We start from the raw sequence: 17,667 nt of genomic DNA, 5'->3' as shown, positions 1-17,667 counted from the left end.
AGAGAGACAAATATGATACAGTATTCAGATACTGGAAAAGAGACTTGGTATTCAAATGTGTGATGCATAGGGGAGAGGAGCAGTAGGTTAGAAAAGTAATATATTTAGATGGAACGGTGCAAAGAACAAGTGGAAGGCCCATAGGATTACAACACATAGGTATACAGTATATGACGACCTGGAAAAAAAAAATGTTTCTTGAACCCATAGCAAGAAAATATGATACCTAAACATAATTGATAAAAACCTATGTGTTATCTAATATCAAAATTGCAAAAATATAAAAGAATTTTTTATTGGAATTTTTTGATAACCCCCATGATACATGGAATCACCAGATTATTGTAAGTTCTCTGGGATTTCAAGTACAAAAAGACATTAATAAGCTATACTGTATTGCCTCCTGAATGGTGTAATGGGAAATGTAAATGAAAAAAAGGCTACCAGATGGGTATAGCAACCAAGAACTGGCTCAAAAAATTTCTGTAATAAAATACTGTACTATCATTGATACCAAACATATTACCCTATTTACCTTAATAGGTGATAGGTGAAGATGATCAAAGTAGTCCTTCTGCCCACCAGACACATGACCTTTGACAGTCTCTTGTAGCGCTTCCCTGACTAATGTGATGTCTTGATCATAACCTTTAGGCTACAAATAGAAGATGAAGACAATATTACAAAAAACCGTCGTGTATAAAGCCCTGCCAGTAAATAATTGTAAATTAAAGAAAAACTACCATGAGAAAATATAAAATATATCTCTACAGTATTTCATAGACAAGTGCAATGTAAAAATAAATTCTCTAATTTTATAGTACAGTACATATAAAGGCTAGTGCATTAACAAAAAATGGAGCTAACACATGATGAAAGATAAGACAACATTAATTTTGTACTGTAAATGTAATACTGCACTGTATACAGTAATGAATAACCAAAGTAAGTATTAGGCTCTATATGTTATGTAGCACCATATACAGTAATGAATAAATGAAAATAAGTACTATCTTCTACAGGTTATATAGTTGCCTAAGTTTATCTCGGCTTTCATAAAGTGATTCAGAGCATAACTGTTATAATTTGTAAAGACTACTGTATTATTTCAAGTATGCATCTCAGAATGTGATTATGAAATAAGTTAATCTAACTTACCGAATATAAGTTGGCAGATGTCTCTGAGGTAGGAAAAACTACTTCTTGGATGGCATATACAAAAGGTAGTTCTACTTTCACATGAAATTCTTGAACTAGGACAGCAAAATACTTGTACTGAGTGAAGACTGGCGAGGTTAAACGTTGCACAATGCTAACCTCACAAAACGGTTTAGGAACTGAAAATTTTAACATTTTAATAACCCAAATGTGAAAATATATGGTACTTACTCTACAAACTCAATAAAAATATCCTATTTTATCTACCCTGGCACTTCCCCCAATTTTGAAGGTAGAAAAAAAATGTAATTTTTCTTCTAGTTGTTCCTCCCGGCCTACTGTCCCCATTATCCATCACAATGAAGCTTCCTTCACAAGTGGAATCCTCTACTGCCGCTACCTCAGCGGTCACCAAGGCAACCAGAGGATGCAGCAGGACCTAACGAAACTGTGTCACAATAGCTCGCCATTCATTCCTATTTCAAGCACTCTTTTGCCTCTCTCCCATAAATCCTCCTATCACCCAGAGCTTTCTTCACTCCTTCCATCCACCCAAACCTTGGCCCTCCTGTTGTACTTCTCCCATCAACTCTTGCATTCATCACCTTCATCAGAAGACAACCATTTTCCATTCTCTCTACATGGGCAAACCACCTCAACACATTCATATCCACTTTAGCTTCTAAATAATTTCTTACACCCATTCTCACCCTCAATACTTTGTTCCTAACCCTATCTAATTGAGATACACCAGCCATACTTCTCAGACACTTCATCTCAAACATTCAATTTCTGTCTCTCCATCACTGTCATCCCCCATAACAATCACTTTTTCATACAAAACTCTCTTTACATTTAATCCTAACCCTATATTCTTTATCACTCCCTTCAGTGGCCCCAACACTTTACATCCTTCATTTACCCTTTGATGCACATCTGCTTCCACTCCACCTTTTTCCACGGGGGGCATAACAACAATTAGAATGGTGCCAACGTATCCTTGCAAATCGTAAGAAGCGACTAAAAGGGATGGGACGAGGGGATTAGGAATCCCCTCTCTTTTATAGTTACTTCCTGTGAGATATCAATAAAAATATACTTATTCCAAACTAATTCACAACTGCCTTCTAAATCAAAAGTTGAGTGTATCCGGCCATTTGAACTCTAGAAAAGAGTACAATGGAACCCCAGATCAAATACATCTGAACTCAATGACATCAGGCTTCAAACAATATTTTACCAATGAATAAAATTATTATTTGGAGATTAATTGGGGACATGTGACTTGCCAGAACCTCTACAATAGAGACATGTGTAATCTGTGGCATAAAGGCCAAATGACAAAGATATTATATACAGCACAGTTCACTGTTGCCACATAACTCTCTCCCAGTGCACACAGCAAAATATCAGTGATAAGTCTTTTACTTAATTTTGATTGTTTTTTTTTGTGTTTTGTGCAATATATTCAAAGAAAATTTGGGCTAATAGGGTAAAGTGGCAGTGATAAGTCATAAAGAATAGAAGAGGTGAGCTTGTGTTTAATTTAGCCAGACAGCCTTCCACTTAGGCTATCAAGTCTCTTTACTGCATATAAAGTGGACCAAGTTTCATATATTTTACCTATTTTTTCCTTATTTTTCTATATAAATTAAGGAATATGTTATGTAAAAATGCATTATAATGAGTGAATTTTGTGGTCTGGAACACATTAATCTTATTTAAATAATTTCTTAAGGAGAAAATTAAATAGGTGCTGAAAACATTTATTTTTCAATGCCTTTCTGGAACAACTTAGGTTTGATCTCTAGGGTTCCACTGTATCAGTAAATGTCAGTTCAGACTGATTATAAGACAGCATAATGTCCATAAATTACAACACTGAAAGTTGTGAGAAGTAATAGGATGGCTATTTAAAAACTTTCCATATGTTATTTAAGTAAATTAATATTTTATAAAATCCCTTAGTCCCCTATTCAAAATCATAAAACAATAAAGTTGGCTGTGAGAATAAGGCAGTTCTCAACATAAAGAATATCTGTAACCAATGGCTATCAATACAATTAATAACAAAACTATAAAGACATAAAAAAATCAGTGAGAGAATAAATGAAGTACATACATACATACATACATACATATATATATATATATATATATATATATATATATATATATATATATATATATATATATATATGTGTGTGTGTGTGTGTGTGTGTGTGTGAATCAATAACAAAAAGTTTTTCACATTAAGTTTTTGTAAAAATCATGATTTGAGCACCTTGATAGAAACATTCAAAATACCAAAGTTTCATAACAAGGACCTTTTTCATTTTACTTACTAACACACAGTACGGTATGTTAAATTTATTTGATATCAACCATTTCATGAATTATACTCTTTGCAAAATGAATTCTCAATTTGATTCACAGATGTACAGTATTAGTTTTAAAATGCACCTATAATAATTCAAAGACAAAAATCTAAGCACACAAATAACATTCACCAATTTAAATCTAAACTAATCGTCATGAACATTACATTTCCATCAAAGGCTTCAACAATATCAAAAGTACTAACAATAAAATACTGTAATCTAGTATGGAATACAAACACTATCACGCACCTGTTTCTGCCATAACACTGCGAGGAGCAGGCACCCTCGCGAACACAACTGGAAACATGGATCCCCCTAACTGATTATCAATTTGGACGCTGTTTATTTTGAAATGAATGTGCCTTTGATGCGGTGATGTTCGTAACTGGAAAAGAAGTTTATGAACATAAGTATAAACAAATGTTTTTAAAATATTTTATTTTAATTGTTCATTATTTCTCATATCGTTTATTTATTTCCTTATTTCCTTTCCTCACTGGGCCATTTTTCCCTGTTGGAGCCCTTGTGCTTATAGCATCTTGGTTTTCCAACTAGGGTTGTAGCTTAGCTAATAATAATAATAATAATAATAATAATAATAATAATAATAATAATAAGTACTATCATATGTATGCACTGTATGTAAATATAGTTAGCTGTTTCATATATACTCAAAACCCAGCTACTTATGGCGTAATGTTTAAAAACAATGAGTCCAATTACAAGAGTCCTATTACCCAAAATTTATAAATGCCATTTTCTCTGAAGTAGATTTCTAGATTAAGACATATAACAATTCTGTATTAAATATAATTCAAACCTCTTCTTCAAATAACACTTAGTCTGATCAGTACACAAAGAATATATAACTAATCTCCAGCACTTAATACAAATTGAAATTTCCAAGTAAATCAGCATACCACAATAGAAAAAGGATGATGAAAAACAAACCTCTAGCCAAACACCCGGGTGAAACGTCCTTCTTATCTTTCGGCAGAACGGTTTACTTACAGTCATGGTAACATAATCAACCTAAGGTGGATAAAGCATTATAAGTTAAACACTTCCTTCATTACATGAGATGCACTGTGACATTCATTGGCATCCCTTAGATGTTGTTTTATTGGACTTAAGAAAGTCCCTATCAGCATAGTTATTAACAAAAGTAGAAGTAAAAAATGAAATAATCAAATATAATTCCATACTGACCTTGGAACAATACATTTTCTTTGAAAATTAGTATTATAACTGTAACACACATGCTTATTCAGACTGTCTCCCCATGGAAATATTTCCTTAGAATCAAATGGAATGTAAAATCTTAGCAACTTGGAAAAATCCTTGAATAATTTGGAAAAAGAATATGGAAAGCTTAGGAAAAATATTTTTGGTTTATTACAGTGAGCAAGATAGATTAACTTATCATGTTTTCTTGGTAATAAAAAAAAAAAACATTTTCTTAAGTTCTTACACTAATAGGCTAGGCACACCAAAAGTAACATTAAAGTCGCAGTTCAATCTTACCTCTAAATTTTTACTGATAACATAATGACTAATGACACTGGACTGAACATCCCCTTGGAGTAGTTTTTGATACATTTGGTAACATTTTTCAAGATTTTCAGTTTGATCTTGGGTGAAAGGACGGTGTTTTTTACCTTTCATCTTACAGTGTTCCCAAACAACACCAGAACTGGAAATTAAAAATGAAGAAATAAAAAAAAATAGACAAACTATCAGTAGCATATAATTAGGTGATCTAAGATTAGAATAATCTATTAATGTAAAATAAATCTTTATAACTGAAATATTAAATTATACCATACTGTGTAACATATATTATTAGCCTAATAGCTTTTCACTAGTTTTACTTTAGTCTTAAGCACTTTCAAGACTATCTGGATATTATTTCTCCACATACCTAGCAAGACTTATATATGTTACTTCTTTTCTGGTGATGTCGTTGACTAAGGATAAACCTATACAATACAAAGAAATTTTTATCTCCTGCTGAAATCGTTCCAACTCGACAGCATTCAGAGCAGCGGATGCTACTTCAATATCGTCAGTAAATAAGAGGCATCTCTGGTTACCGTTCAAAAATACAACCCAATGAATGGTGTTATCATTCATAGTTCCTTGATCATCCTGTAAAGGAAAACAAGTGCATAATAAATAATGATACTTTATAAGAATGCTTGTTTATAACTTTGGTAATTTTAAATTGAGTATATCTACAAAAAATTAATGAACACTTCAAATCACTATTTATGAATGAAACTTTTGATAACATGAAGACTGAATTTGATGTACTGTAGTAGCAATGAAACTTCTGTGAGTAAATCATGCAAAACTAAATCAATATCACCATCACAATTATAATCTTATCATAGTCCCTCTCTAGACGTTGAGACGTGAGATGAATTCTCTCCTTTCTCTTCTGTCTAGAGTAATATTTGCTAGATCTTTCATCTGACCTAAATAAAAAACAATTCCCTTTCCTACAACTTTCTGGCCCTTCCATTTAGTGTTCGTCCCGCTACTTCCATATCTAATGATTTTCTCTCAAAATACTCCACCACTGCCTCATCAAATGTCTAAATCCTTTACATCTTTGTGATCTTGATATATTTACCTAACACTGGAAACCACAGGCTGATATCAACAAAGTAACAGATATAACAAACAATGGGGTTATGGTTTGCTCAACACTGGATGAGACGGAGATGATGACCAAAAGCCAAATACTGTACTCGCTACTTAAAAATATAAAAAACATAAATAATTCAACAAACTATAGTTAGATATTGTATAGCATTATGGGTCACAGCAGCTTCAAAGTTCTTCATTAATTTGTGTGGAGAACTTTGAATAATAGTATTGACCGTCACTATAGATCAGTGGGCAAATTGCTGAAAAAATACCTGTGGGATGATACTTTATTTTTCAATAATGGAGTTGGTTGTTCGGATAGGTAAAATAGATAATCAAGGCTAATAATTTAATCATGATTGATCAGATTCCATGGTTCATAATTTTCCAGTATTTTTTGACTACCTGAAGATACTTCTGGATCCTAAGGATCAACTACAATTGACTAACTTTACCTGTAAATATGATCTGTTTTGAGACTTGAAAGACCTAACTGACGATTGAAAAATATTAGTTAATATGTTATTTTCCTTAGTAAAATAAATTTTTGAATATACTTACCCGATGATCATGTAGCTGTCAACTCTGTTGCCCGACAGAAATCTAAGGTCGGGATACGCCAGCGATCGCTATACAGGTGGGGGTGTACACAACAGCGCCATCTGTCGAGTAGGTACTCAGGTACTTCTTGTCAACAAGAACTCAATTTTCTCCTCAGTCCACTGGTTCTCTATGGGGAGGAAGGGAGGGTCCTTAAATTCATGATCATCGGGTAAGTATATTCAAAAATTTATTTTACTAAGAAAAATAACATTTTTCAATATTAATCTTACCCGATGATCATGTAGCTGATTCACACCCAGGGGGGTGGGTGGAGACCAGCATACATGTTAACATAAGAAGCTAAGTATCCGGTATTTCATTTTAGCAGTTATTCAAAATAACAAACAAAATAAATAAGTACCTGGTAAGGAAGTCGACTTGAACCATTACTCTGCCTTTTTAAGTACAGTAGGGTCCCGAATTATGCGAGAATTTGGTCGATTAATGACCTCGTGTAAATGGAAAATCGCGAATTTCGAAACACACAACTAACAGAAATAATTCCATTGTGGCCATGGCAACCAGCAATTTGCCTATTCAAATGTGTTTACTACCCATTTCCAATACTTTCTTTGTACTATACTGTATTTCTTTATAATATCAAATTGTTCTTGTAAATAAATAAAACATTTAATATACTTTAAAGTTCTAATAACTTGAAAAATGGTTAAAATTATAACCAGGATAGGTGTAAACACCATATATTTCCCGTTACAACACAACCCAAAATACAGACAAATTTTAATGTTTGTCATATCTATTGTATAATACAACTGGTGAATAGCAAAACCATCACTCTATAGACTAGCTTGTTGTATGATTGAAAATCCAGAATTATCAAAATAAAGGCGATTTTATATCATGCGTTTCCTAAACACGCTAAAAAGCAGAATAGAAAACGACAACCAATGTTTTGTTTACGTTTAACTCTGATCACAACAAAGAAACAGACGCATTTATACATCTGTGTTTTTGAATTGACAGCAATTTTACCAAGTATAGATTATATGTTGAATTTGTTATTACCAATGTTCTAATTATTTTTTATTAGAACTTTCAAATAAATGAAATGAATGCCATTTATGAAATGTTTTTCTTTATGATGCCGCCTGAAACGGAAACCTTCCATTTGTTTACGCTCCATCTTCGATCATAATAAACAAACGAATGCATTAAACACACATGATCTAAGTCATAACTAATGATGTTACAAACATTTAGTAAACATTATGTTATTACAAATATTTTACTTACCGTATCCATATAAATTCCTAAATTCGTAGCAAAGCTGGAAATTTTTTTTTCCTTATGCGTTTAATCCACAATAGCAAACTGCCGCTAATGACAGAGTGATAACTTACGATAATTCTAAACTGTTACGAAAGATAATTGTCCTTTCCATATCCAAAATACTTTTCCTAACTTCAGTTATAAGTCAACTTGTACCCACCTCAATTATGGATCCATATGCAAAAAAGGTAAAGAAGAAAGTACTAGGCCTATTTTTAAAGTCACCGAACAATTAGGTTACCGCTATAACGTTCGATGAGAGAGAGAGAGAGAGAGAGAGAGAGAGAGAGAGAGAGAGAGAGAGAGAGAGAGAGAGAGAGGGATGGTTTTAAAGTACTAAATAATAAATATGATAGGTTATAACACATTGGAGTTTATGTAATATTAACTGTATAGATGGTTTGAATAAGTTAAGAAATGGTGTAAACAATTCTTTGTTATTGTATTCGCGCGGAAGCTAGACATCAGCTGATGTGATCACAGCCAAAAGTAAAACAAAAATAAGTTAGCAATACTCGATTTTTAAAACACACCCGAAATTTTACAACATAAGTACATGTTTTATTATAGCGCAATTGACATTTAAAGAGTAAAAATTTTCTGGAATAGAATGGTGTTTCCTAAAAAATAGTGGTTTGCTGACGAAATCGGTTACCGTATTTTAAGCTATGATTGAAATGGATGTATACACGGTATAATTTTTTCGTTTTGTATTTAATTGACACTTCAAGAAAACCGATTTTGGTTTCTTCATCTATTTGTAAGTATTGTATAACGAGAGAGAGAGAGAGAGAGAGAGAGAGATATATTATGACGCAGAAGGTTACAGACCTAGAACAGGGGAGGATGAAGGTGGGGGGAGTGATGAGATAGGCTGGGTGGACTCGCAGGGGAGTGATGAGATAGGCTGGGTGGACTCGCAGGGGAGACGGTAGGAGACGGGGGAAGGGGGGATTTGGTTGCCAGTGGCTAAAAATAGATTCTGAAAGACGGTAAAGGGAAAAACGAATCCCATCGAATAAACAGAATAAGGAAAGGGAATAAGATTCAGAGGAATAATAGATATAATGGAATGAAAATGACTAGATGGTGTTAGTTGTGATAAGAATAATTTAGATATTTGAAATAAGAGTGTCTGAGGAGGTATAGAAGGAATTCGTGATAAATATAGAGGAATATCAAAGGATACAGTTAGTTTGCATTAAAGGGTTTGTTATCGTTTATCGGCAGTGAATAGCCTAAACTTCGGTAACGAGTCGTCAATATTTTGTCATATTTTAAACAGTATACATTTGATTTGCAAACATTGGTTTTGTAGAGTAGACGGTAAAATAAAATCTAGAGAGAGAGAGAGAGAGAGAGAGAGAGAGAGAGATTTCTGCCATCAAATCTCTCTCTCTCTCTCTCTCTCTCTCTCTCTCTCTCTCTCTCTCTCTCTAGATTTTATTTTACCGTCTACTCTACAAAACCAATGTTTGCAAATCAAATGTATAGCCTACTGTTTAAAATATGACAAAATATTGACGACTCGTTACCGAAGTTTAGGCTATTCACTGCCGATAAACGAACCCAGTCTACTCGTGAAAACCTTGAACGCCCAGAGGGAAAAATAAGGCTTTTAAATATACTGTACTAAACAAAAATAATGCTTTAATATACCATCATTAACACTACCATTACAATTATCGTAAGGTTGGAGAAAGATAAAGATTGCCGAGAACGTAACCACATTTCTGTTTACATTTTGTCAGCTGGACTCGCACAGTTAACAGTTGATTTCATTGTTGATGTGGAATTTTATCCTTAAATAGGCTATTCATTATGAAATTATGTTAATGAAATGTAATGTTAATATTGTTTTGTAACATTTATTATAAATCACCGTATTTAGGGCTACCAATATACTTAAAAAGACTATAGATTTGATACATTTTGTAGTGCTTGACTCGCGAACTTTGAACAGCCTCGTGGATACAGAAAATTTATTTTTGAAAAATAGCGATCGTGGAAAAGGGGAATCGTGTAATTCGAACACGCTTAATTCGGGACCCTACTGTACGTCCTCCTTACTGAGCCTAGCGATCCTCTTAGGATGCTGAGTGACTCCTAGGTGCTGAAGTATGAAGGGCTGCAACCCATACTAAAGGACCTCATCACAACCTCTAATCTAGGCGCTTCTCAAGAAAGAATTTGACCACCCGCCAAATCAACCAGGATGCGGAAGGCTTCTTAGCCTTCCGTACAACCCAAAAAACAACAATAAAAAGCATTTCAAGAGAAAGATTAAAAAAGGTTATGGGATTATGGGAATGTAGTGGTTGAGCCCTCACCTACTACTGCACTCGCTGCTACGAATGGTCCCAGGGTGTAGCAGTTCTCGTAAAGAGACTGGACATCTTTGAGGTAAAATGATGCGAACACTGACTTGCTTCTCCAATAGGTTGCATCCATAACACTCTGCAGAGAACGGTTCTGTTTGAAGGCCACTGAAGTAGCGACAGCCCTAACTTCATGTGTCCTTACCTTCAGCAAAGCAAGGTCTTCTTCCTTCAGATGAGAATGGGCCTCTCTAATCAAAAGCCTGATGTAATAAGAAAGTGCGTTCTTAGACATCGGTAAAGCAGGTTTCTTGATAGAACACCATAAAGCTTCTGATTGTCCTCGTAATGGCTTTGTACGTCTTAAATAGTACTTAAGAGCTCTTACTGGGCAAAGTACTCTCTCTAGTTCGTTCCCCACCAAGTTGGACAGGCTTGGGATCTCGAACGACTTGGGCCAAGGACGAGAAGGAAGCTCGTTTTTAGCTAAAAAACCAAGCTGCAAGGAACATGTAGCCGTTTCAGATGTAAAACCTATGTTCCTGCTGAAGGCGTGAATCTCACTGACTCTTTTAGCTGTTGCTAGGCAAACGAGGAAAAGAGTCTTTAATGTGAGATCCTTAAAAGAGGCTGATTGAAGCGGTTCAAACCTTGCTGACATCAGGAACCTTAACACCACGTCTAGGTTCCAGCCTGGTGTGGTCAACCGACGCTCCTTTGAGGTCTCAAAAGACTTAAGGAGGTCCTGTAGATCTTTGTTGGTGGAAAGATCTAAGCCTCTGTGGCGGAAGACCGCTGCCAACATGCTTCTGTAACCTTTGATCGTAGGAGCTGATAGTGATCTTACATTCCTTAGATGTAGAAGGAAGTCAGCTATCTGCGTTACAGAGGTACTGGTTGAGGAAACTGCATTCGCCTTGCACCAGCTTCGGAAGACTTCCCATTTTGACTGATAGACTTTGAGAGTGGATGTCCTCCTTGCTCTGGCAATCGCTCTGGCTGCCTCCTTCGAAAAGCCTCTAGCTCTAGAGAGTCTTTCGATAGTCTGAAGGCAGTCAGACGAAGAGCGTGGAGGCTTGGGTGTACCTTCTTTACGTGCGGCTGACGCAGAAGGTCCACTCTTAGAGGAAGAGTCCTGGGAACGTCCACTAGCCATTGCAGTACCTCGGTGAACCATTCTCTCGCGGGCCAGAGGGGAGCAACCAACGTCAACCGTGTCCCTTCGTGAGAGGCGAACTTCAGTAGTACCCTGTTGACAATCTTGAACGGAGGGAACGCATACAGGTCTAGATGGGACCAATCCAGAAGAAAGGCATCCACGTGAACTGCTGCTGGGTCTGGAATCGGAGAACAATACATCGGGAGCCTCTTGGTCATCGAGGTAGCGAATAGATCTATGGTGGGCTGACCCCACAGGGCCCATAGTCTGCAGCAAACATTCTTGTGAAGGGTCCACTCTGTGGGGATGACCTGACCCTTCCGGCTGAGGCGATCTGCCATGACATTCATGTCGCCCTGAATGAACCTCGTTACCAGCGAAATCTTTCGATCTTTTGACCAAATGAGGAGGTCCCTTGCGATCTCGAACAACTTCCTCGAATGAGTCCCTCCTTGCTTGGAGATGTACGCCAAGGCTGTGGTGTTGTCGGAGTTCACCTCCACCACCTTGCTTAGATGGAGGGACTTGAAGTTTATCAAGGCCAGATGAACTGCCAAAAGCTCCTTGCAGTTGATGTGAAGTGTTCTTTGCTCCTGATTCCACGTGCCCGAGCATTCCTGTCCGTCCAGTGTCGCACCCCAGCCCGTGTCCTATGCGTCCGAGAAGAGACGGTGGTCGGGGGTCTGAACAGCCAATGGTAGACCTTCCTTGAGAAGAATACTGTTCTTCCACCACGTCAGTGTAGACCTCATCTCTTCGGAAATAGGCACTGAGACCGCCTCTAGCGTCATGTCCTTTCTCCAGTGAGCAGCTAGATGATACTGAAGGGGGCGGAGGTGGAGTCTCCCTAACTCGATGAACTGGGCCAGCGATGAAAGTGTCCCTGTTAGACTCATCCACTGCCTGACTGAACATCGGTTCCTTCTCAGCATGCTCTGGATGCATTCTAGGGCTTGATTGATCCTTGGGGCCGACGGAAAAGCCCGAAAAGCTCGACTCTGAATCTCCATACCTAGATAGACAATGGTTTGGGATGGGACGAGTTGGGACTTCTCTATATTGACCAGGAGACCCAATTCCTTGGTCAGATCCATAGTCCATCTGAGATTCTCCAGACAGCGACGACTTGACGGAGCTCTTAAAAGCCAGTCGTCCAAATAGAGGGAGGCTCTGATGTCTGCCAAGTGAAGGAATTTGGCAATATTCCTCATCAGTTTGGTAAACACAAGAGGTGCCGTGCTTAGGCCAAAGCACAGGGCTTGGAACTGGTACACGACCTTTCCAAAGACGAACCTTAGGAAAGGTTGGGAGTCTGGATGGACGGGGACATGAAAGTACGCGTCTTTCAGGTCTAACGAGACCATCCAGTCTTCCTTCCTGACCGCTGCTAGGACCGACTTCGTCGTCTCCATTGTGAACGTCTGCTTGGTGACAAAAGCATTGAGAGCACTGACGTCCAGCACCGGTCTCCAACCTCCTGTCTTCTTGGCTACCAGGAAGAGACGGTTGTAGAAGCCCGGGGATTGATGGTCCCGGACTATGACTACCGCTCCCTTTTGTAGCAAGAGCGACACCTCTTGTTGCAACGCTAGCCTCTTGTCCTTCTCCTTGTAGTTGGGAGAGAGGTTGATGGGAGACGTTGCTAGAGGGGGACTGCGGCAGAACGGAATCCTGTACCCCTCCCTTAGCAACTTCACAGACTGAGCGTCTGCACCTCTGTTCTCCCAAGCTTGCCAGAAGCTCTTGAGCCTGGCTCCCACTGCTGTCTGGAGAGGTAGGCAGTCAGATTCTGCCTTTTGAGGACTTGGAACCCTTCTTCGATTTGCCACGGTGACTGTCGGCACGGGTACCTCCTCTGCTGGAGGTTCTGCCACGAAAGGGCGGGATGAACCTAGACGCTGGTGTGTCCATCCTAGGTCTAGGCACGGAAGGTAAAGCTTTAGCCTTACGTGCGGAGGATGCCACCAGGTCATGGGTATCCTTCTGGATCAACGAGGCAGCCATCCCCTTGATCAGCTCTTCCGGAAAGAGACACTTGGAGAGCGGAGCAAACAACAACTCCGACTTCTGGCAAGGAGTGATCCCAGCCGACAAGAAGGAGCAAAGATGTTCTCTCTTCTTAAGCACTCCCGACACGTACGAAGCCGCAAGCTCACCAGACCCATCCCGAATGGCTTTGTCCATGCTAGACATGATAAGCATGGCAGAGTCCTTATCCGAAGGGGAAGTCTTTCTGCTTAACGCTCCCAAACACCAATCGAGGAAGTTGAAGATCTCAAAAGCACGAAAGACTCCCTTCAACAGATGATCCATGTCAGAAAAGGACCAGCAAATCTTAGATCGTCTCATAGCCAGCCTGCGGGGAGAGTCAACCAGACTTGAGAAGTCGCCCTGGGCAGAGGCAGGAACTCCCAAGCCGGGTTCCTCTCCCGTGGCATACCAGACGCTAGATTTGGAAGCAAGCTTGGTAGGCGGAAAGATGAAAACAGACTTTCCCAGCTGCTTCTTGGACTGCAACCACTCTCCCATAACCCTCAAAGCTCTCTTGGATGAGCGCGCGAGTACAAGTTTGGTGAAGGCAGGAGCTGCTGACTGCATGCCCAGAGCAAACTCGGAGGGAGGAGAGCGAGGGGTTGCAGACACAAACTGTTCCGGATACAAGTCCCTGAACAAGGCAAGGACTTTCCGAAAGTCCAAGGAGGGAGGCGTAGACTTGGGTTCTTCTAAGTCGGAGTGCGGATCGTCCAAATGCGCAGCTACGTCATCAGATACTCCATCATCCGAAAGCTGAGGAGGAAGTGGCAAAGGTGGAGCAGAAAGCTGAACGGCTGAATCCGGCAGCACGGGTGCATGCGTAGCTGCTGCGGATCCAACATCATGCCGCTGCTGGTCAGTCTGCGAGCTGGCAACAACAAAAGCAGAGTGCTGGTGCGTGGGAGGGACTGCCGTGGGTTGCGGAGCATGCCGCATGGGTTGCGGAGCATGCCGCATGGGTTGCGGAGCATGCCGCATTGTGTCAAAACACGGCAGCTCGACAGCACCTTCCCACTGCTGATGCGGTAGCTCACGCATGTCAACGGAGGGTGCAGCATGAACATGCGTCTGGCAGGGTGGACTGCGCATCGGTGGTGGAGCTCTCACAGGTGGAGTGTGGGAGCAGGCAGCCGCAGTATCTGCTGAGCGCACAACCGTGGCAGGTTGTAGGTTAACTGGTGCAGTGTCAACCTTCTCAGCACGATACTCCTGCATAAAGGAAGCAAGCTGAGACTGCATAGTCTGCAGCATGGACCATTTAGGATCTACCGTGGTTGGTGCGGCAACAGACGGAGTAGTTGCCTGCTGCGGAACCACTCTACCTCTCTTGGGAGGTGTGCAGTCTTCGGAAGACTGCGGCGAGTCCGAACTGACCCAGTGGCTACACCTGGGCCGTTGGACTCGCTCGGAAGGGACCTTACGCTTGAGAGGTCGTGAGACCTTGGTCCAACGTTTCTTCCTCGAAACTTCTTCCACAGACGAGGAATGATGGGGCTCATTCGTCTGTTTGTGGATGGGACGATCTCTGACAGATACGTCCGCAACCACTGAGGGTACATCCGTACGCTGATCAAGGCCTGCCGAACCCTTTGGTCCTTCGACATTGCTTCTCCCCTGGGCTTGGGAGCTTGCAAGAGGTCCCGGACTGGGAGGACGACTGGCACGAACAGATGTACAGTGAACCCTCGCTACTTCGCGGTTCGACCATCGCGGATTCACCACTTCGCGGATTTTTTCCATAACCCATATATATACAGTAATATATATATATATATATATATATATGTATGCATGTATTTATGTATATATGTAGGTATGTATATGTGTATACATATAAATATATATATATATATATATATATATATATATATATATATATATATACACACACACACACACACACATATATATATATATATATATATATATATATATATATATATATATATATATATATATATATCTAAAGTAGGAAGATGTGATGTAGTTCTAAGGGAAAAGTATGGGAAATATGTCTGGGTAATAAGCAAAGCTCTACCTCCAGTTTGTTGCTACATTATGATCAGGGATAAATGTAAACAAAACATTGGTTGCCATTTTTTATCGTGCTTTTTAGCATGTTTAGGAAATGCATGATATAAAATCACCTTTAATATTTGTGCCTGTTTTAGTTTAGGGTACTGTAGTACATGCATTAAGTGTTCTGTACATTAAAGGGTAGTTTGGTAACAGTACTACGTACAAGGGAAGGTTTTAAAAGTCTGAATATACATGTTGAATAAATAGGTAAATATGGTGTCACTACTTCGCGGATTTTCGCCTATCGCGGCCGCGACTGGAACCTATCTACCGCGATAAACGAGGGTTCACTGTACCCTCATGCGCAACACTGACACTGACACTTTTCACTTCACTTGCACTCACTACACTTCCCACTGCACTTTGCGCTTTCAACTCTTTGACATCTGCCAAAAGTTGATTCCGGTCATTAGCTAATGACTCCACTCTGTCACCAAGAGCCTGAATGGCACGCATCATGTCCGCCATGGAGGGTTGAGCACTAGTAGCAGGGTCGGGAGTCACCACTACAGGGGAAGGAGTAGGTTGAGGGGCATGGGGAGAGGAAAAATCAAAAGAGCGAGAAGAACTCCTCCTGATCCTATCCTTCTCTAGCCTACGTGCATTCTTTAGGAATTCGTTAAAATCGAATTCCGAAAGCCCAGCGCATTCCTCACATCGATCTTCCAATTGACAGGATTTACCCCTACAATTGGAACAAACGGTGTGAGGATCTATGGAGGCCTTCGGAAGACGCCTAGAACAAGCCCTAACGCTACACTGCCTGTACTTAGGGACTTGAGAATGGTCAGACATCTTGAATTGTAGAAATAGTTAAGGGGGAATTCCAAAATCTAGCAAAGTTCATTAACAATTAATCCAAATCTGATCAAAAAGCTTGATAAGCTAATGATAAAGGTTCCTGAATAGCGAAGGCTAAAATCTAGAGCGAATACATCACCAAAATCGTGAAAAACAACTCCAGAAACAACAGCGTATCCAAGTAGGTCTTGCCGGTGGCACGACAGAGGAAAAATTGAGTTCTTGTTGACAAGAAGTACCTGAGTACCTACTCGACAGATGGCGCTGTTGTGTACACCCCCACCTGTATAGCGATCGCTGGCGTATCCCGACCTTAGATTTCTGTCGGGCAACAGAGTTGACAGCTACATGATCATCGGGTAAGATTAATATTGAAAAATCTATCATTGTACAGTGAACTTTAATTAGTATGAATGATAAATAAGAATAGAGTCATTCAAATATAATCATTTACCTTATCAAGACAATGGATAGTAGGCTTGCTTGCTCCACAAGCCCAAGCCATTTTCAAATCAGATGCAGCAGGGACATTCCATGTGTAGTGTTGCACAGTTTGCGGTGCCAGTTCCCTGATGAAAAATAGAAAACAAATAAATTTTCTTCAAGTATTTTTCAAAATAATTAAATGACATATATCTCTTGTAAAATATTCAAATGTCTCATGTGTATAATAAAATCAAAGTCTAATTTTTTGATAAGGTCACAACTAGTAATTGGATATTGGGCATATATATATGATCAATAAGGTTTTGTTGAAAAAAATTACGCTAATATCCCAAATATTCATACTGACTGACTGATTGATTTAAGGAATTTTGGTCATATAGTCCAGCAAGAGCAAGGGATTGCACTCAGTACCAAGCTGCGTAAAGGAATTACGAATAATAGTTGGAACTCACATTCTCTTTGCTTCTTGATCATCCTGCCATAAGGTTACTGTTGTGTTTGTCAGTTGATTGATAATCAAAGCTGTGGTAGCACCATCAAAACATTCATCAAGAGTTATTAGCACACCTCCTTCAGAATGGCTCACTTCGGTCATCACACCACCATACTGAAATGATACATAAGAAAGATTATTTTTATGATAAACGTCAATGGCTATTTATGCATATATTAATGAAAGCTGATAAAAGAATTTAATTCATAGCAAATACACACAAAATAATATAATCGATCTTGTATATTGTGA

At 39.1% G+C, this 17,667-nt stretch overlaps 1 protein-coding gene across 1 annotated transcript in view; it reads right to left on the bottom strand.

The window, feature by feature from the left end:
* Vps13 (vacuolar protein sorting 13C) overlaps nt 1-17,667 on the bottom strand; it is a 469,226-nt gene that overhangs the window by 65,519 nt on the left and 386,040 nt on the right. Inside the window, exons 52-59 of the mRNA XM_068346310.1 lie at nt 17,375-17,529; nt 16,930-17,044; nt 5,461-5,687; nt 5,064-5,232; nt 4,491-4,571; nt 3,789-3,924; nt 1,159-1,337; nt 536-655 (exon numbers count right to left, since the gene is read on the bottom strand). Of these exons, the coding sequence (XP_068202411.1) occupies nt 536-655; nt 1,159-1,337; nt 3,789-3,924; nt 4,491-4,571; nt 5,064-5,232; nt 5,461-5,687; nt 16,930-17,044; nt 17,375-17,529 (1,182 nt within the window). The remainder of the gene's footprint in view (nt 1-535; nt 656-1,158; nt 1,338-3,788; nt 3,925-4,490; nt 4,572-5,063; nt 5,233-5,460; nt 5,688-16,929; nt 17,045-17,374; nt 17,530-17,667) is intronic.

Source organism: Palaemon carinicauda, chromosome 22 (genome assembly GCF_036898095.1).
Source record: "Palaemon carinicauda isolate YSFRI2023 chromosome 22, ASM3689809v2, whole genome shotgun sequence".
In the NCBI taxonomy this organism is placed as follows: Eukaryota; Metazoa; Arthropoda; class Malacostraca; order Decapoda; family Palaemonidae; genus Palaemon; species Palaemon carinicauda.
This window is presented reverse-complemented; position numbering and strand designations above follow the sequence as displayed.